Source organism: Delphinapterus leucas, chromosome 7, assembly GCF_059928025.1.
Source record: "Delphinapterus leucas isolate spDelLeu-1000000601 "Yukka" chromosome 7, BTC_Dleu_Yukka2, whole genome shotgun sequence".
Taxonomy (NCBI): domain Eukaryota; kingdom Metazoa; phylum Chordata; class Mammalia; order Artiodactyla; family Monodontidae; genus Delphinapterus; species Delphinapterus leucas.
This window is the reverse complement of record NC_143135.1, coordinates 771,228-790,327: the sequence shown is the minus strand read 5'-3', so window position 1 is coordinate 790,327 and position 19,100 is coordinate 771,228. Positions and strand designations below refer to the sequence as shown.

General features: G+C 62.6%; 1 protein-coding gene across 1 annotated transcript in view; it reads right to left on the bottom strand.

The window, feature by feature from the left end:
- The window catches only part of LOC111170325 (mucin-2), a 30,051-nt gene extending 11,355 nt beyond the window's left edge, over nucleotides 1-18,696 (bottom strand). Inside the window, exons 1-33 of the mRNA XM_089914298.1 lie at nucleotides 18,621-18,696; nucleotides 17,290-17,560; nucleotides 16,369-16,483; nucleotides 15,986-16,076; nucleotides 15,795-15,904; nucleotides 15,426-15,636; nucleotides 15,112-15,237; nucleotides 14,508-14,625; nucleotides 14,138-14,276; nucleotides 13,939-14,049; nucleotides 13,781-13,850; nucleotides 13,500-13,637; nucleotides 13,241-13,405; nucleotides 12,678-12,772; nucleotides 10,326-10,452; nucleotides 9,683-9,938; nucleotides 9,503-9,555; nucleotides 9,284-9,384; nucleotides 8,749-8,900; nucleotides 8,318-8,456; nucleotides 7,890-8,000; nucleotides 7,625-7,804; nucleotides 7,257-7,496; nucleotides 6,656-6,812; nucleotides 6,375-6,506; nucleotides 5,750-5,894; nucleotides 5,371-5,414; nucleotides 4,802-4,999; nucleotides 4,412-4,438; nucleotides 3,328-3,837; nucleotides 2,685-2,982; nucleotides 1,483-2,116; nucleotides 241-1,173 (exon numbers count right to left, since the gene is read on the bottom strand). Coding sequence (XP_089770424.1) covers nucleotides 241-1,173; nucleotides 1,483-2,116; nucleotides 2,685-2,982; nucleotides 3,328-3,837; nucleotides 4,412-4,438; nucleotides 4,802-4,999; nucleotides 5,371-5,414; nucleotides 5,750-5,894; nucleotides 6,375-6,506; nucleotides 6,656-6,812; nucleotides 7,257-7,496; nucleotides 7,625-7,804; nucleotides 7,890-8,000; nucleotides 8,318-8,456; nucleotides 8,749-8,900; nucleotides 9,284-9,384; nucleotides 9,503-9,555; nucleotides 9,683-9,938; nucleotides 10,326-10,452; nucleotides 12,678-12,772; nucleotides 13,241-13,405; nucleotides 13,500-13,637; nucleotides 13,781-13,850; nucleotides 13,939-14,049; nucleotides 14,138-14,276; nucleotides 14,508-14,625; nucleotides 15,112-15,237; nucleotides 15,426-15,636; nucleotides 15,795-15,904; nucleotides 15,986-16,076; nucleotides 16,369-16,483; nucleotides 17,290-17,560; nucleotides 18,621-18,696 — 6,273 coding nt within the window. The remainder of the gene's footprint in view (nucleotides 1-240; nucleotides 1,174-1,482; nucleotides 2,117-2,684; nucleotides 2,983-3,327; nucleotides 3,838-4,411; nucleotides 4,439-4,801; nucleotides 5,000-5,370; nucleotides 5,415-5,749; nucleotides 5,895-6,374; nucleotides 6,507-6,655; nucleotides 6,813-7,256; nucleotides 7,497-7,624; nucleotides 7,805-7,889; nucleotides 8,001-8,317; nucleotides 8,457-8,748; nucleotides 8,901-9,283; nucleotides 9,385-9,502; nucleotides 9,556-9,682; nucleotides 9,939-10,325; nucleotides 10,453-12,677; nucleotides 12,773-13,240; nucleotides 13,406-13,499; nucleotides 13,638-13,780; nucleotides 13,851-13,938; nucleotides 14,050-14,137; nucleotides 14,277-14,507; nucleotides 14,626-15,111; nucleotides 15,238-15,425; nucleotides 15,637-15,794; nucleotides 15,905-15,985; nucleotides 16,077-16,368; nucleotides 16,484-17,289; nucleotides 17,561-18,620) is intronic.
- Nucleotides 18,697-19,100: the final 404 nt, after the last annotated feature.

Sequence of the window (19,100 nt, the reverse complement as noted above, 5' to 3'; positions counted from 1 at the left end):
TGTAGTGGTCGGGGCTGGAATCTCTGTTGTGGTTGTGCTGAGGGTCATAGTTGGAGTCCCACTTGAAGTGGTGGTGGGGGTTGTGGTTGGGATCTCTGTAGTGGTCGGAGTTGGAGTCCCTATTGTGGTTGTGGTGGGGGTTGCAGTCGGAGTCCCAGTTGAAGTGGTGGTGGGTCCTGTGGTTGGGGTCTCTGTAGTGGTCGGAGTTGGAATCTCTGTTGTGGTTGTGGTGCGGGTCACAGTTGGAGTCCCAGTTGAAGTGGTGGTGGGTGTTGTGCTTGGGGTCTCTGTAGTGGTCGGAGTTGGAATCTCTGTTGTGGTTGTGGTGGGGGTCGGACTTGGAGTCCCAGTTGAAGTGGTGGTGGGTGTTGTGCTTGGGGTCTCTGTAGTGGTCGGAGTTGGAATCTCTGTTGTGGTTGTGCTGGGGGTCGCAGTTGGAGTCCCAGTTGAAGTGGTGGTGGGTGTTGTGGTTGGGGTCTCTGTAGTGGTTGGAGCTGGAATCTCTGTTGTGGTTGTGCTGGGGGTTGCAGTTGGAGTCCCAGTTGAAGTGGTGGTGGGTGCTGTGGCTGGGGTCTCTGTCATGGTCGGAGTTGGAATCTCTGTTGTGGTTGTGGTGCGGGTCACAGTTGGAGTCCCAGTTGAAGTGGTGGTGGGTGTTGTGGTTGGGGTCTCTGTAGTGGTCAGAGTTGGAATCTCTGTTGTGGTTGTGCTGGGGGTCGCAGTTGGAGTCCCAGTTGAAGTGGTGGTGGGTGTTGTGGTTGGGGTCTCTGTAGTGGTCGGAGTTGGAATCGTTGTTGTGGCTGTTGTGGGGGTCGGGGTTGGAGTCCCAGTTGAAGTGGTGGTGGGTGTTGTGCTTGGGGTCTCTGTAGTGGTCGGAGTTGGAATCTCTGTTGTGGTTGTGCTGAGGGTCGGTGTTGGAGTCCCAGTTGAAGTGGTGGTGGGTGTTGTAGGTGGGATCTCTGTAGTGGTCAGAGTTGGAGTCTCTGTTAAGGTTGTGGTGGGGGTCAGAGTTGGAGTCCCAGTTGAAGTGGTGGTGGGTGTTGTGGTTGGGGTCTCGGTAGTGGTTCCAGTTGGAGTCTCTGTTGAGGTTGTGGTGGGGGTCGGGGTTGGAGTCCCAGTTGAAGTGGTGGTGGGTGTTGTGCTTGGGGTCTCTGTAGTGGTCGGAGTTGGAATCTTTGTTGTGGTTGTGCTGAGGGTCGGTGTTGGAGTCCCAGTTGAACTGGTGGTGGGTGTTGTAGGTGGGATCTCTGTAGTGGTCAGAGTTGGAGTCTCTGTTAAGGTTGTGGTGGGGGTCAGAGTTGGAGTCCCAGTTGAAGTGGTGGTGGGTGTTGTGGTTGGGGTCTCTGTAGTGGTTGGAATCTCTGTTGTGGTTGTTGTAGGGGTTGCAGTTGGAGTCACGGTTGAAGTGGTGGTGGGTGTTGTGGTTGGGGTCTCTGTAGTGGTCGGAGTTGGAATCTCTGTTGTGGTTGTGGTGGGGGTTGCAGTTGGAGTCCCGGTTGAAGTGGTGGTGGATGTTGTGGCTGGGGTCTCTGTAGTGGTCGGAGTTGGAGTCTCTGTTGTGGTTGTGGTGGGGGTCGGACTTGGAGTCCCAGTTGAAGTGGTGGTGGGTCCTGTGGTTGGGGTCTCTGTAGTGGTCGGAGTTGGAATCTCTGTTGTGGTTGTGCTGAGGGTCATAGTTGGAGTCCCACTTGAAGTGGTGGTAGGGGTTGTGGTTGGGATCTCACTAGTGGTCGGAGTTGGAGTCCCTATTGTGGTTGTGGTGGGGGTAGGAGTCGGAGTCCCAGTTGAAGTGGTGGTGGGTCCTGTGGTTGGGGTCTCTGTAGTGGTCGGAGTTGGAATCTCTGTTGTGGTTGTGGTGCGGGTCGCAGTTGGAGTCCCAGTTGAAGTGGTGGTGGGTGTTGTGGTTGGGGTCTCTGTAGTGGTCGGAGTTGGAATCTCTGTTGTGGTTGTGGTGGGGGTCGGACTTGGAGTCCCAGTTGAAGTGGTGCTGGGTGTTGTGCTTGGGGTCTCACTAGTGGTCCGAGTTGGAGTCCCTATTGTGGTTGTGGTGGGGGTTGGAGACGGAGTCCCAGTTGAAGTGGTGGTGGGTGTTGTGCTTGGGGTCTCTGTAGTGGTCAGAGTTGGAGTCCCTATTGTGGCTGTTGTGGGGGTCGCAGTTGGAGTCCCAGTTGAAGTGGTGGTGGGTGTTGTGCTTGGGGTCTCTGTAGTGGTTCAGAGTTGGAGTCTCTGTTAAGGTTGTGGTGGGGGTCAGAGTTGGAGTCCCAGTTGAAGTGGTGGTGGGTGTTGTGGTTGGGGTCTCTGTAGTGGTTGGAGCTGGAATCTCTGTTGTGGTTGTGCTGGGGGTCGCAGTTGGAGTCCCAGTTGAAGTGGTGGTGGGTGTTGTGCTTGGGGTCTCTGTAGTGGTCGGAGTTGGAATCTCTGTTGTGGTTGTGCTGGGGGTCGCAGTTGGAGTCCCAGTTGAAGTGGTGGTGGGTGTTGTGGGTGGGATCTCTGTAGTGGTTGGAGCTGGAATCTCTGTTGTGGTTGTGCTGGGGGTTGCAGTTGGAGTCCCAGTTGAAGTGGTGGTGGGTGTTGTGGTTGGGGTCTCTGTAGTGGTTCCAGTTGGAATCTCTGTTGAGGTTGTTGTAGGGGTTGCAGTTGGAGTCACGGTTGAAGTGGTGATGGATGTTGTGGCTGGGGTCTCTGTAGTGGTCGGAGTTGGAGTCTCTGTTAAGGTTGTGGTGGGGGTCAGAGTTGGAGTCCCAGTTGAAGTGGTGGTGGGTGTTGTGCTTGGGGTCTCTGTAGTGGTCGGAGTTGGAATCTTTGTTGTGGTTGTGCTGAGGGTCGGTGTTGGAGTCCCAGTTGAAGTGGTGGTGGGTGTTGTGGTTGGGGTCTCTGTAGTGGTCGGAGTTGGAGTCTCTGTTGTGGTTGTGGTGGGGGTCGGACTTGGAGTCCCAGTTGAAGTGGTGGTGGGTCCTGTGGTTGGGGTCTCTGTAGTGGTCGGAGTTGGAATCTCTGTTGTGCTTGTGGTGGGGGTTGGATTTGGAGTCCCAGGTGAAGTGGTGGTGGGTGTTGTGGTTGGGGTCTCTGTCATGGTCGGAGTTGGAATCTCTGTTGTGGTTGTGCTGCGGGTCGCAGTTGGAGTCCCAGTTGAAGTGGTGGTGGCTGTTGTGGTTGGGGTCTCTGTAGTGGTCGGGGCTGGAATCTCTGTTGTGGTTGTGCTGAGGGTCATAGTTGGAGTCCCACTTGAAGTGGTGGTAGGGGTTGTGGTTGGGATCTCACTAGTGGTCGGAGTTGGAGTCCCTATTGTGGTTGTGGTGGGGGTCGGAGTCGGAGTCCCAGTTGAAGTGGTGGTGGGTCCTGTGGTTGGGGTCTCTGTAGAGGTCGGAGTTGGACTCTCTGTTGTGGTTGTGCTGAGGGTCGGAGTCGGAGTCCCAGTTGAAGTGGTGGTGGGTCCTGTGGTTGGGGTCTCTGTAGTGGTCGGAGTTGGAATCTCTGTTGTGGTTTTGGTGGGGGTCAGAGTTGGAGTCCCAGTTAAAGTGGTGGTGGGCGTCGTGATCAGGTTTGTGCGACACTCATCTGTCAGCAGGCAACAATAGACGCGTATCTCGTAGTCATAGCAGACTTCAAAAGGTCCTTTTCCAAACTGGTCTTTGTTCTTGCAGATGAACCCGAAGGATACATTGCACTGAGCCTCCTGGCCCAGATCCTCCCACCTGAGGTGCGGCTGTACGGCCACCCTGCACTCGATATCCTTGGGGGCCCTGCAGACATGGTTGAATGTCTCTCGGTCTCCACCATCACTGCCGATTCTGGGATGGTCATCGTTGATCCAGTCGGACCAGGAGCAGCATAGCCCTAGGCGAGCAAGACGCAGCGCTGGTCAGCCAGGCTGGGGCGCGCCTTTCGGGAGATCTGTGGGACTCGGAGAACCGATACCCCCGGGACCAGCTGTCCCCATCATCACCCAAGGGCGCAGTGTTGGCTCTGAGGCTCTAAGCTGAGCCCTAACTTCCACCCTCCACTTCTCCCCTCCTTCTGCAGCTAAAAACCCAAGACCCCAATGCCATGCCAGTGACAGACCCAGGCCTCAGAGCGCCAGCCTAGCACCCCTTCCTCAGCTACTTTCAAATCCTTATGCCAAACAAATAAATAAGGAAAGGGCCACCCAGTCCAGCGAAGAAGCACGCCGGCAGGGACTTGGTATGGACTCTTGACCAATGTTTTCACCCTGAGCTGGTCAGGTCCCCTGCACGTGTCCCTGGGCTCAGCAAATCGGGAATCGAGTCACCAAAATACAGCATCTTCGGTCCGCGAGCCGCTGGTCCAGCCCACCCAGCCCAGCCCCGTGTCTGGGTCTCGAGGGAGGCGCCCAGCAGCTTTCTGCAGGTCCTCGCCCTGTATCATTGGGAACGCCGTCAACGTGACTTACTCTGAGTTGTTGAAGAGGGAGATGGCACTGCAGTAAAAGGGGGGGAAAAGAGAATGTCATTCTATAGCTTTGAGGTTTTTCAAACCTTTTAATTTTACCAGTTTCTTTTCCCGGTGGCTGGCGGCTGGCGGCTCGTTCAGCGCGAGCTGCAATTTCAGCCCGAGCAAATGCACGGGGACTAGAGGGTGTCTCTCTGCCTCCTCTGACCCTTAGGGGTAGTTTCCTGCGGGTCTGGGGAGACGGCCCCGAGTCGCCATCACTGCAATCTGGGCTCAGGGGTGTGGTCAAGATGCTGGGAGGCAGGGGACACTCCCTGAGTTGAGAGGCATGTCGGCATCACCCCCGTCTACCTAGAAAGGCCGCCCTGCTGGGATCAGGGGAAGACCTTACCTGTACTGGCGGTCAGAGTGGTGCTCATGGTGGTGGAGGGGGTGATGGGGGAGACAGAGGTGGTGGTGGCGGGTGTTGAGGGGGACAAGGTTGTTGGGGTGTGCTCGCACACGCCGAAGTGCTTCTCCACCGTCCCGTTGGGGCCACAGATCTCCCAGTAGCAGAAGGGGCTGTCCTTCTTAGAGGTGATAATCTTCCCTGGGGGGAGGCCGACGTCAACACGTCAGGAACAAGACAGAGACTCACAAGGCCCTCCTCAGCCTGTCCCAATAAGGGGAAGACTGGTTTCCCCCACCTCCAACCACTGGCAAACCAGCGCCCGTCAGGACCCCATTCCCAGAATCCTAAGTGGTGCCCATCAGGACACAGAAGCTACACCACAGATGGGGCATCTGCTCCCCATCAGGAGAAATACAAACATTTCAGGTGAGCCCGAGGGGCTGCTGCAAATCAGAGGCACATCTGAGCTGGGAGGGCCCCAGGGAAGCCACACGGAAGAAAAGGGGGAGGGGAAGGGGAGAATGACCCCAGCACAGCCCAGGAGGACGGTCCAGGGGCGGGCAGCTTACCTTTTTCTTCCTGGCAGACAACTTGTGAGGAGTTGTTACACACACTGAAAAGCAAGAGCAAGGCTGCAGGCCCGAGGAAACCCTGGCCTCTCCCAGCCGCCTCTGCCACCGGCCCAAAGCCTCAGGGCGCTACCCCAAAGGCTGAGTCCAGGAGCCCCCGCCTGGGTTCCCGCTGTGGGCAGAGAGGGAACGAGGCAAGGGGAGCAGAAGGAAGGAGGACCCACTTCTCCCCTCCCCCTGGTTCCTGTGTGCGTGCGGCCATGTGTCCACATGCGTGTACATGAACAACACTGTGTGCCAGTGTGTGTGCGTGGATGTGGGTGCGTGTGTACGTGTGCACTGGTCTCCCCCGGGGCCCCTGCGACGTGAGCTTAGATACCAAGAGTAGCAGATCTTCGAGGGCACAGACTCTCCAGGTGCGTAGTGAGTGCCCGTCACGTAGCAACCACATTTGTCCCGTGTGACACACTTCTTCAGGTCCTCGTCATAGATGGGACTTTCCTTAGGGCACCGGGGGTAGCAGCCTGGTGGGCACAGGGCACTGGGCTTGGACCGGCACAGAGGACCCCACATCCACCAGACCCTACCCATCTTCCCCACCCTGGAAGGTCCTCTTCTCCAGATGTCCTCTGGGAAGGCAGGGGCCCGGACACCGCCCCCTTCCTGGGGCCCTGACACGGCCCTGTGGCCAAAGGGACAGCCAGGCCCCGCCCAGCCTCCTGGGGGGCACGCCCACTGCTCCCTCCCCAGATCTCCGTGCTCTCGACTCACAGACGCTGCAGAGGACTCCCTAGCCCCCACCTCGCCCTCTTCTGCTCTTTCCCCACAGCAGCTTCGCCCCCAACCTCACATGGTCTCCTGACCTTACGTGGCATGTTAAGCTGCCCCTTTTCTGCCTCTCTCCTCTAGGGCGGGGTCTTGACTCAGGCTCCCAGCCCACTGTCAGCGCGGCGAGCCTGGCCCACCCTGGCACGCAGGGTCCCGGGCCCCACAGGGCGCCTCACCCTCCAGGTGGGACACGGAGATGTTGGAGTGAACGCCACTGATCGTCCTGCACGTCTCAAAGCTGTGGTTCCCGCAGGGTTCGTAGTGCCACTGACACTCGTTCGGGGGGTTGTAGTAGTCACAGAATATGGCTGGGGGAGGGGGGAGGGGGGTCAGGCTTGGGGAGGGCCGAGGCCGGGCGGGGGAGGCAGGGAGGGGGCCACAAACACCCCATCCCCCGGTGCAGCAGCCTCCGGCCCGCCACACTGGCACCCCAGGTCCAGGACAGGCGGGCACTCACGGCACAGCTCGGGCGTCCTCCAGAACACACAGGCCCCCTCCTTGGTGCACTCTTGGGCGTAGGCGGCCACAGCAGAGCAGAAACACTCACAGTCCCCGCCCGTGTCGCAGGAGCACGAGTCGTGGACACAGGCTTCGTAGAAGGGCTTGGGGTCCACCTAGAGGAGGAGCCTCCATGTGCCCGGTGTCTACACTGCCCTCATGCGGACAGGCCTTCCCCTGTGGCCCAGGAAGCTTGGGACCCCGAGGTCGACTCTGCGCCCGGGACAGGGTGTGGTCACCCAGCCCTAGCCCCCCAGTGGGGCTGTCAGGGGAGGTCCAGCGACGGTTGCCCAACCCTGCCCACCTCCCCCCACCACTGCCGGGAGCTAAGGGCCATCTGGGCCTCAGGGATTTGTGTCCTTTCTCCCTCCCTGGAAGGTCCAGAGGCCGGGGGTCCAACCAGGGGTCTCAGAGGGAAGCCTGGACCTCTGGTCACGTGTCCAAAGGACACAGAAGATGGAGCTGAAGCTGGAGAACAGATGGCACAGGCTGACGCAGCCGGGAGACCGCCCCGCCCTCAGCCCCACCCTCGGCCCTGCCCGCGCCCACTCCCCGCCCACCTTGCTGTGGCAGACCCCGAAGACCGGGCCCTTGATGATGCTGCACTGCTTCTGGGCCCAGGAGCGGCGGTGCGGCCTCAGGGCGCACGGCTCGGGGGTGGCGCTCACGTCCGGACAGGTGGGGGCCTCCTTCCAGCTGTTCCCGAAGTCCAGCTCACTCTCCACCACCATGTGGTCCCGCGTGGTGAAGTCGTTGCTGGATCGCTGGTCAAAGTTCCCACACAGGCCACACACAGTGCCCTGCAGAGACAAGCCGGCCGGGGGCTTTGCCAGGGGGCTCGCAGGCGGGAGGGGCTGGCCGCTCATGAGCCTGGGAGGCCCGGGGGGAGCATAGGCACAGACTGGCTGATGGGCAGGCGGCTGCGCACCTTGTAGGAGGGGGCGAGCTTGATGAAGACGCTGGTCCTCTTGTCCCAGATGACGACGATGCCAACGCTAGCCTCCACCACCAGGTACTGGCCCACTTCCCGCGTGGTGTAGGCCACATGGTGGCCCACATCACGCTGTATCACCATGCGGTGTTTGTCCTCCAGCTTTAGCTCCGTCCTCTGTGCCCAGGGGAGAGGCCCCGTCACTGGCCGAGTCTGAGGGTCCCCAAGGGACCATGCGTGCCCAGGGGAAGGCAGCACTCACCCCCAGGAAGATCTTGATGGCCTTGGAGCAGGTGACGCCCGTGGTGCCACAGGGGACATTCTCAGTGATGACACTGAAGGAGCCCAGTGAGGAGTTCTGGCCACAGTAGTCCTGGGGGCCCACGGGCACGTGAGCCAGGCCGGCCCGGCCATGAGGGTCCTGGGCACCTCCCCCAAGCTGGGCCTGGTCGAGCCTCAGCCCCTCATCTGTTGAGAGGGGCCTTAACCCCCCAAACACACACGCCCCTGTGCACCCCACACCCCCGAAATCCACGGGAGGGTCATGGAATGGGAGGGCCAAGGAAGGGCTCCCGTCCTGCCCCAGACCCCCTCCACTCGGAGCCTCCTCACTGGACTGGGAGCAGCCCAGGGCCAGCAACGCAGGGGCCATGAAGCAGAGGCAGGCTCTGGCCATGCCCTTGGCCTCACCTGAACGGCCACGTAGGAGCAGTGTCCATCAAAGTCATAGTACTTCCCATCGAAGGTGATGTAGTGGCTGTTCCCGTAGATGGCACAGGTGCCGTGGCACATGGACTGGGTGCATGCCCAGCGCCCTTTCTGGCAGGTGCTGAGGAGAGCGAGATGGGGGGCCTGGAGGGGCTGCAGGGGCCCAGGTCCCCCACCCCTGCTCAGCGTGTACCCTGGCGCTGTGCGGAAAGCCCCCCAGCAGCTCACAGAGCACACCTCCAGGCCCTCCTATCCCAGCGCTCACCCAGGCCAGGGCCCTGCCAGCCAGGTGGGAGGCCACGGGGCCCTGCAGACCCCGGCCAGCCCCACGGAGGAGAACCCCGTGGAGGAGGCCTGTGGTCCAGGGCCGGCTCCCCACGGAGTGCTTGGGGGTCGGGGGCCAGGGTGCTTACCAGGTGTTGCAGTCCACCCTGATCTTGTCCCCGGGGGAGTACAGGTCCTTGTTGTGCACACACGGGCACGCCTCCTCCACCACGCAGCCACCCCGGCCATCGTCAATCAGCCCCTCAGGGCACACGCAGCCACTGATGCACTCCGTCTGGTACTGGCGGGCGGTTGGAGAGCGGGGTTCGGGGATCAGGTGCCGGGCCCAGGGTGGCTGGCCCCTCTTCTGTTGCTGCAGACACCCCTCGTGCCCCGCCCCCCCCCCGACGCTTGACGTCTCTCCCTGGTCCAGCCTCCGGAGCCCTGCCCCCGGGCTCACCACTGGGCTGGGAGACGGGGGAGAGCAGCCTGCCAGGGGCCCCTACACTGGTCCCTGTGCCCTCAGCGGTCTGGGTGGGGACCCACAGGTGGCCACCTCCCCCGAGGAATGGGGAGGGCCGGCGAAGCGCATGTGTCCAGAGGACCTAGGGCCCAGAGCCGCAGGACCGGTCGTACGGGAGCCCGCCTGCACCCCCGTCCACAGCGCCCCCGCCCAGCACGCACGTAGCCGGCAGCCAGCGTCTGGCAGCTGACGGGCCTGGGGTTCCGGGTGGCCAGCGCCGTCAGGTTGTTGCAGTCGACGTGGATCTTCGGGGCCGTGCAGCCTGCGGGACAGAAGGGGCCACCTCAGCTCAGGTGAAGTTGGGTGGGGGGCTCGCGCAGGCGATGAGGGCGGAGCAGGGTGGGGGGCGGCAGGCCGTGCACAGGGCAGCAGCCACTTACGCTGGTAGGGCTGCTTGACCCGCAGGCAGTGCAGCCTCCCGTTCCGGCAAACGCTGTGAGGGAGAGGTGGGGGTTGAATGGGGCCCTTCGGGGGCGGGCCCAGTGGCTCTGTGGGACTGGGCGGGGGTGTGGGCACCCCCAGCAGAGCCGGCCCTCCCTCCCCAGCCCCAGGCCACACACCATCGCTCCTCCTGCCTCAGGATGGCCTCCCCCGCCTCCAGGTAGAGGCCATGGTGGTAGCAGGAACACTTGGCCAGGGCCACGCAGCGGCCCTTCTCGTCCAGGAAGGTGTGGTCGGGGCAGCCGCAGCCGTCCACGGGTGCGAAGCCCTTGACACAGTGAGCGTCAGGCTCAGACAGCGAGCGGCAGGTCGGCTGGCAGGTGGTCAGGTTGTACAGGAAGACCTGCGACCTGGGGCAGGAGCCCACGTCCTTGTCTGCAGAGGGGAGGGGCCGGCCTGAGGGGCAGGAGGACGGCCCGCAGCTCCCTTCCCCGAAAGCCAGCCCCGAGCCCCACGTCTGGCCAGGACACCCACCCAGCCAGGGGGCCAACGAGGGCAGTCACCCCGGGACCCCTGGCCACACAGGTGCCCCAGCCCCCCCCCCACGCACCTCCCCTCTGAGCTAAGGCATCGTGGCCACAGTTCCAGGCCCCTCCCTGCAAGCAGAGTGGCCCAGGGCAGGTTTCCTGCTGCTTCCTAGCCGAGGAAGCTGGGAGTGAGGTCGCCCCCCTGCACCCTCAACCCTTGACGGCCAGGGCGAGCTGCCACCTGGGACAGCAGCGACCTGGAGGCCGGCCCGGGCCCAGGACACCTGGCACTCACTGCAGACGCGCTCCCGCCAGCCCCACAGCATGACGCCCTTGATGGCGCAGGCGCGGGCATAGGAGGCCAGGGCCGCGCACATGCAGTCCTCCGTGCTCTGACAGTTGCACGTGTCGTATTTGCACCTCTGTGGGGGCAAACAGGGCAGTGAACGGGGAGAGCTGGCTGGGAGACATCACGCCCGTGTGAGCACACAGACACGCAGCATTTACGCACATGCACACACACACCCGGCTATACAAATGTGCTGTGCTCACACACACCCAGCTATACACATGAGCTGTGCACACACACCCAGCTATACACATGAGCTGTGCACACACACCCAGCTATACACATGAGCTGTGCTCACACACACCCAGCTATACACATGTGCTGTGCTCACACACACCCAGCTATACACATGTGCTGTGCACACACACCCAGCTATACACATGAGCTGTGCTCACACACCCAGCTATACACATGTGCTGTGCTCACACACACCCAGCTATACACATGAGCTGTGCTCACACACACCCAGCTATACACATGAGCTGTGCACACACACCCAGCTATACACATGAGCTGTGCTCACACACCCAGCTATACACATGTGCTGTGCTCACACACCCAGCTATACACATGTGCTGTGCTCACACACACCCAGCTATACACATGAGCTGTGCTCACACACCCAGCTATACACATGTGCTGTGCTCACACACCCAGCTATACACATGAGCTGTGCTCACACACCCAGCTATACACATGTGCTGTGCTCACACACACCCAGCTATACACATGTGCTGTGCACACACACCCAGCTATACACATGAGCTGTGCTCACACACCCAGCTATACACATGATCTGTGCTCACACACCCAGCTATACACATGATCTGTGCTCACACACCCAGCTATACACATGAGCTGTGCTCACACACCCAGCTATACACATGTGCTGTGCACACACACACCCAGCTATACACATGTGCTGTGCTCACACACACCCAGCTATACACATGAGCTGTGCTCACACACACCCAGCTATACACATGTGCTGTGCTCACACACACCCAGCTATACACATGAGCTGTGCACACACACACCCAGCTATACACATGTGCTGTGCTCACACACACCCAGCTATACACATGTGCTGTGCACACACACCCAGCTATACACATGAGCTGTGCTCACACACCCAGCTATACACATGAGCTGTGCTCACACACCCAGCTATACACATGATCTGTGCTCACACACCCAGCTATACACATGTGCTGTGCACACACACCCAGCTATACACATGTGCTGTGCTCACACACCCAGCTATACACATGTGCTGTGCACACACACCCAGCTATACACATGAGCTGTGCTCACACACCCAGCTATACACATGAGCTGTGCTCACACACCCAGCTATACACATGTGCTGTGCACACACACCCAGCTATACACATGAGCTGTGCTCACACACACCCAGCTCTACACATGTGCTGTGCTCACACACACCCAGCTATACACATGTGCTGTGCACACACACCCAGCTATACACATGTGCTGTGCTCACACACACCCAGCTATACACATGAGCTGTGCACACACACACCCAGCTATACACATGTGCTGTGCTCACACACCCAGCTATACACATGTGCTGTGCACACACACCCAGCTATACACATGTGCTGTGCACACACACCCAGCTATACACATGTGCTGTGCTCACACACACCCAGCTATACACATGAGCTGTGCTCACACACCCAGCTATACACATGTGCTGTGCTCACACACCCAGCTATACACATGTGCTGTGCTCACACACCCAGCTATACACATGTGCTGTGCACACACACCCAGCTATACACATGTGCTGTGCACACACACCCAGCTATACACATGAGCTGTGCTCACACACCCAGCTATACACATGTGCTGTGCACACACACCCAGCTATACACATGTGCTGTGCACACACACACCCAGCTATACACATGAGCTGTGCTCACACACCCAGCTATACACATGTGCTGTGCACACACACCCAGCTATACACATGTGCTGTGCTCACACACACCCAGCTATACACATGAGCTGTGCACACACACACCCAGCTATACACATGAGCTGTGCTCACACACCCAGCTATACACATGAGCTGTGCTCACACACCCAGCTATACACATGAGCTGTGCTCACACACCCAGCTATACACATGAGCTGTGCTCACACACCCAGCTATACACATGTGCTGTGCACACACACCCAGCTATACACATGTGCTGTGCACACACACGCAGCCGTTTCCCACAGGAGCCTCGCAGGCAGCGGGGAGGGGGGTGCCTGTGTGGGCCCACCCACCTTGTAGTACTCGGCTGGGTCCACGGCAGAGTGGCACTTCCTGAACGGGCTCTCTGTCTTCTTCAGCAGGGAGCACCAATGCTCAGCATAGTTGGCTGGAGAGGGTTCAGCCCGTCAGTGCGGATGGCCCCTCCAACAAGTCCCCCAGGTCACGCTGCCCAGCCGCCCAGGCTGGAGCAGACACTGTCCCCTCGGTGGACTGAACCCAGGCCCCTCCCTTCAGGGCAGGTCAGCACAGGACGGTGCCCCTTTGTAAGGCAAGGGCTCCCACCCCTCTCCTCTCTCCACCTCGTGGACGTGGCAGGTGACCTGGCAGGTGTTAGGGTGTCCTGTCAAGGCACCAGGCCAGCCCCCGGATGAGGGCCACCAGCCTGCGATTAGTAGCCCCGGCCCCTCTGCCATGTCACTGGGCAGGCTGCCACCGTGGGCCACCATAAACCAGCCGCAAGGCAGACAGCAGCAGGTGGACGGCTGGCTCTGTTGTCTCCACACTATACCCGCCCACCACGTCCCACCAGGAGCCCTGTGTGCGCAGGGCCAGCTCCCCAGCGGCCAAGCCTCACCGCTCTCGATGTTGAGGGAGCAGGGGTCATCCAGCCAGTCCAGCTTGTCACGGCAGCTCGACTGGGCCTTCCAGGTGTTGGCGAAGCCGGCGCCCGTGGCCTCCACCAGCCCACCGGCCGTCCTGAAGTCGTCACCTTCAAGGCCGTTGAAGTTCCCGCAGAGGCCTGAGGGGCCGGGACAGGGTTGGGAAGTGTCGGGGGTCAGAGTGCGCAGGCCCGAGGGTGGCCTGCATGGGGGGCGCTGGGCGGGGCTGCTCACCCTTCACCAGCCCCTGGGCGGCATGGTCCAGCGTCAGGAAGAGCTGCATGACCGGCACCAGCTGGACCTGCAGCCTGAGGCCGAAGGCGGTGGTCACGACGATGTGGTGGGAGGACGGTTGAAAGATGGAGAAGCTTGCTGCAAGGCAGGGGAGGTGAAGGGCCGTGGAGGGCTCGTGGGGAGGGCTCCCCTCCTTTCCCGTCCCCCTCCCCCGTCTCCCTCCCCCCTCCTCCCCCCACCCCGCCCCCTCCCCGGCATGGGCGCCCTGGAGCTGGACTCACCCGTCACGTGGGGCAGGTTCACCTGCAGCTCATTCAGCAGGACGCTGCCATCCAACTTGAAGGCCACCACCTGTGGGCAAGGCCGAGTGTACACGGGGGCTGAGAAGGGCCTTGGGGTCCCCGGGGGTGCTGGGAGGGCAGGGGGCAGGGGCACCCACGTTCTTCTTGTTGTCAGCCAGCAGCACCACCGTCTTCAGGCAGGTCTGCTTGTCGGTGGAGCCGCAGGGGGTCAGCTCACCCAGGACGGTGTAGGAGTCGTTGTGGGTGTCCTGCGGGGAGGGCAGAGGGCGTTGCAGCCACACAGCGGGTGGGGCAGGGGTCCAGCTCCACCCACATGCCCACCCGGGTGCCAGCCACCTTGGTCAGCACGTAGTAGCAGTCCCCGTGGAACGTGTACTTCCTCTCGTCGAAGGTGGTGATATGGGCACCGCCCTCCAGGGCACACGTCCTGGGGCACTGCAGGTCCTGGCACACCCAGCGGCTGGCATTGCAAACACTGTAGGGCAACAGGGCCAGGGTCAGGCTCGACCACCACCCCTGCCCTCTGGGACCCTCAGCCCACCTGGACCGCCCGTCGGGACCCCAGCCCACCTGGACCGCAGCCCGTCGGGACCCCAGCCCACCTGGACCCCAGCCCACCTGGACCCCAGCCCGTCGGGACCCCAGCCCGTCGGGACCCCAGCCCACCTGGACCGCAGCCCGTCGGGACCCCAGCCCCGGGACGCACCACTGCTCGCAGCTGTTGGTGATCTGTCGGCCAGGCGCGTACAGGTGTCCACGCAGCTTGCAGTGACACTCGTTCACAGGGATGCAGCCGCCACCCTTGATGTCATCGTACACAGTGCCTGGGACAGCGCGGGACATGTTCCATTCAGCCGGCCCGAACAGTGCCAGAGTCCCCCCTGGTGGGGCTGCCGTTTCCAGGGCCACAGCCAGGGGCCGGCCTCCCTGAAGGGGCGCTGCCAGCCAGGCCTCCCAGCCACAGACACCTATGGTCCTTTGGGGGACAACTGTGGTCCCCACACTGTATCAGAGGGACCTGCTTCCAGGCTCAGAGCCACGGGCCAGGCAGGACGAGGTCTATCCACGGGTGATGAGCAGGAAGGTGACACTGCTGTGTGTATGTTGGGGAGTCTTCAGCCCTTATAGCCCTTCTACCTGGACCTTGTCCCCTGATGTCCCTGCAGGGCCCCGAGCTGTCACTCTCCCTCAGCACGGCTGAGAGCCGAGGCCCAGGCAGCGAGGCGGCCGTCCCACCAGGCACAGGCGGCGGGTGGCGCTTCAGGGCAGCGCTCTCCACTCCGCTGCCTGCGTGCGTCCCCAGCACTCACCTTCCGGGCAGAAACAGCCGTCCATGCGATGTTCCTCACACAGGCTGCTGACCTCCAGGTGTGAGCAGGTGTCCATGCAGGGCGAGCCGCTCTCCAGGTAAACCATGTTCCCGGGGCACCTCTTAGCTGGACAGGCAGAGGCAGGCCCCTGAGCCGAGGGGCAGAGCGCAGCGGGCGCCACGAAGGGTCCGTGCCGGCCTCGCGCCCCGGCTGAGCTGGGCACAGCATGGCTCCCAGTCCAGGGCGCAAAGGGCACCGCGCTCCCCGCGGATCATGCCCCACGTGCCCCCGGCTCCTGGCCGCGCGGCACTTACGGCAGAGCGAGGCGGTCCTCCAGTTCCGCGGCCTGCCGCCGGCGTGCGAGCACTGGCGGGAGAACTCGGCGATGGTGCTGCAGACGCAGGAAGTGCCATGCGGGCACTGGCAGCGGTCCTGCATGCAGGCCTGCACATGCAGCTCCAGTGGCACCAGGTCCCGGCAGTCCTCGAAGGCCGTGTCTGTCAGCAGCCTCTCGCACTCGGCGCGCTGGCGGGCAGTGGGTGGGGCTGCTCACGGCCTCCTCTCCCCTCCGCGCCACCGGGGCAGGCGCGGGGTCCCCAACAGAGGCCAGCAGGCACGGCTCTGGGGGGAGGTGCAGGCTCTGCTCCCACGGCCCCCTCCCCCCCGAATGGCCAGCGACTCACATGCTCAGAGCAGGACGCGGGGGTCGGCACCTCCTGGGGGTCCTCGCACACCTCCTCAGGCTTGTTCACCTTCTGCATGTTCCCAAATTCGATGGGACTGAAGAGCACGCCTGGGGGGGCACAGCCGTTCAGCGGGGCCGGGCGGGGAGCCTGCCCGCAGCCCAGCCGCCAAGGCCCGAGGAGGACCTCACCATCGGAGAGGAACTCAGAGTAGGTCTGCAGACCGTTGTAGTCACCACAGAGGCCACACGTGTGGTTCCGGAACTTACTGTCCAGCTCCAGCTGTCCGGGGAAGGGAGACAAGTGAGCAGGCCGTGGGGCAGCCAGGTCAGCCTCAGAACCCTGCCTGAACACGTGTCAGCCGTGGTGGGAGAGCTGGGGTTAGCTGGGGGGAGGGGGCGGGGGAAGGGGCAGGGCCAGCACACCACCCCGGGCCAGAGGGTCCCCTCACGGGGTGGACCACCTGACCCCCGCTCTGCCTCCAGCCTCTCCACCCGCCCAAAGGCCACACAGTGCCCCAGCCCGCCCAGAGCCCCCTCTTGGTCCCCTGGGGTCCCCGAGGCCCGTGACACACCATGACCGAGTCCTCCCGGTTCCACATGAGCGTGAGGCCAGCACGGGAATAGACCTTGGTGTAGGCGTCATTCTTCTCGATGAGCAGCCCCGGGCTGTAGTGCGGGCTGCTGACCCTGGGGGATGGGCACCGGGGTCATGCCGGCCCACGCAGCACCCACGTGGCAGAGGGCCTGAGGCTGTGGGCGTGGGTGGGGTGGCCGGCTCCCGTCCGGGAGCCACAAGCAGTGTGGCCACCCTCTGGGGGCACTCGGGCCGTGGCCCAGCCCCTGTCCACCTGCCTGGCTAGGTCCTTTGGGCTGGGCCACACCCGCCGGCCCAACGCCCTCTCCACACCCCCTCCCTGGGCTCTGCTCTGGGCAGGGCCCCCAGGGAGCCCGTAAAAGCCCTGGGAGGAGGGAGGACCAGGCTGGAGAAGCCCCACCCACCCCATCGCCCAGGGCAGGCGCTGTACCCACCCCACGCTGCCCCTGTGGGCCCTGTTCCGGCCCCCTACTCTGAGCCTGGGCTTCGGGGAATCAAAATCCCTTGCAGCAGGGGAAGGGCAAACCCTGCAGGTGGGGACCCCCCTGCACCCCACCCCCTGCCCGCCCGGGGCAGGAATGAGCTCAGGGCCCCTTTGTTCCTGAGACAACGCAGGACAACATGGGGGAAGGAGGAACGGGCCTCCCGTGGGCTCCTGTAACCCTAGCCTGGGCTGCCAGGCCACCCTGCCCAGCACGGTCCAGCCCAGAGCCTGGTGGGCTGCCAGCAGCGGGGCTGGAAGAGACTCACTGGTTTAATAAAGCTCCCTCCCCAACACTCTCCTTCTTAGCCGGCGGGGCAGTGGGGGGAGGTGGGGGGGAAGGGAGGGCAAGCGGGGGCACCGGCCAGGTCTCGCTTGCTCACAGGACGTGGGAAGGGACACTGCCTGACCACTCACAAGGCGCCGTTCACCACAGCGAGCTGGCTGGTGAGGTAGATGGCATCACCCTTGACGGTCAGCAGGATGTACTCGACCTGGGGGTGGCCCCCACTGCGGCCGGGGCCCCGTTTCAGGTGCACAGCGAACTCCTGGTAGGTGTCCCGGCAGTCAGAGGCGAAGTTGTAGTCGCACAGCCCGGGGAAGCGGAAGACGTCTCCGTCGAAGGTCTTGTAGTGGGAGTCGCCCCACGTGCTGCAGACGCTGTGGCCGTGGTTCCGGGTCCTGCCTTCTGGGGCGCAGCAGGTGGGCACGTGAGCAGCCCATGTCGCCAGGAAGCCCGTCCGTCCGAGGCTCTGGCCTGGCAGCGGCCCTCTGAGGACCCTTCAGAGGCGCCCCGCAGCAGCTCAGAGCCCGTCGGGGTCTCGGCCCAGGCCCCAGGGAGGGTCGCCCTGCGGGGGTCTTCTGCTGGACACTGGCCACCCCATCCACGCAGTCTCAGCCCCCTGAAAGGGCGTCTCCAGCTGCCGCGCCCTCCCACCCTGACCCTGCGGGGGATGCGGCTGTGTGCTGAGCGGGGAGCAGGGCCAGAGGGGCTGTCGGGCTCCCTGGCGCCCTGTCAGCCTGGCCCAGCTCCCCACCCCGGTCTCCACCACACTCCGTCCATCGACGCCCCAGCCAGCACCCCAGCCCCGCTCCAGCCGCCCCTCATCCCGCAGAAGATCTGTGCCAGACCCCTCAGAGGGAGCCTGCGTCATGTTCATCCATATGGGGCCAGCTCCCCCTTCCCCCAGCCCCGCCACCACCCTGTCCCCAAATGCCCTGCTGGGACAGAGATGTCCCCATCCTACATCTGCATGGTCTTCTCTGGCTGAAGCCACCCCTTGAGCAGAGACCCATGAAGGGCCCAGCTTGGTCTTGACCCCCAGTCCCGGTACTGATACAGGACTGGGGGCCTCCCCTGGCCCAGCCCCTCCTGGCAGGCCCCTGCCTCCCCTAGGCCCACAGGCAGCCACCCAGACCGGTGTGTCCGCCTGGGACTGTCCCCTGGATACACACTCTGGCCAGGCAATCACCTTCAGAAGCATGGTGGGAACCCAAGACCCCCTTCCTCCCTCCCTCCCTCCCTCCCTTCCTTCCTTCCTTCCTCCCTCCCTTCCTTCCTTCTTTCCTCCCTCCCTTCTTTCCTTCCTTCCTTCCTTTCATCCCTCCACCCAAAGTCAGCAGGGGTGGGGCTGCAGGAGGCCTGGCCCACGCTGTCCACCCCAAAGCCCGGGCCGAGGGAAACACCTCTACCCCAGGCAGGACCATGTGCCCTGGGCCGCCCGGACTTCCTGCCCGCACCCTCTCACCTCTCCGGAGCTCTGAGCCCCCGGCCCAGGTCAGAGTCAGGCAGAGGGCCACCAGGAGGGCTAGTGGCAGCCCCATGGTGGCCAGAAACCTGGTGTGGGAGAGCGACCGGGGCAGGGGTCTGGGCCTTATATGGCCCCGCAGAGCCGTCGGAGGGTGGGGAGGGCAGGGGAGGGGCGAGGGGTGGGTGGGGCATCTGCCAGATTGTCAGGAAAGCAGCTGCGGGGGCTCCGAGGGCCCTGGTGGGGAAATATTGATTCAGGTTATCTGAGGTTTATTTTTTATTGCTCCCGGGGTAGAGCTGGCTCTGCCCAGAATGTGGCAGCCCCAATTACCCGATTCCAACACACACCCAAGGCGGACCTCCGTCCCTCCCAGCCACTAGCGGAACCAGGCCCGGGACAGGGAGGACCTGGCCCCCCATTTTTTTAATGTGGAATCTAATTTTTTTTTTTTTTTTTTTTTTTGGCTGCGTCGGGTCT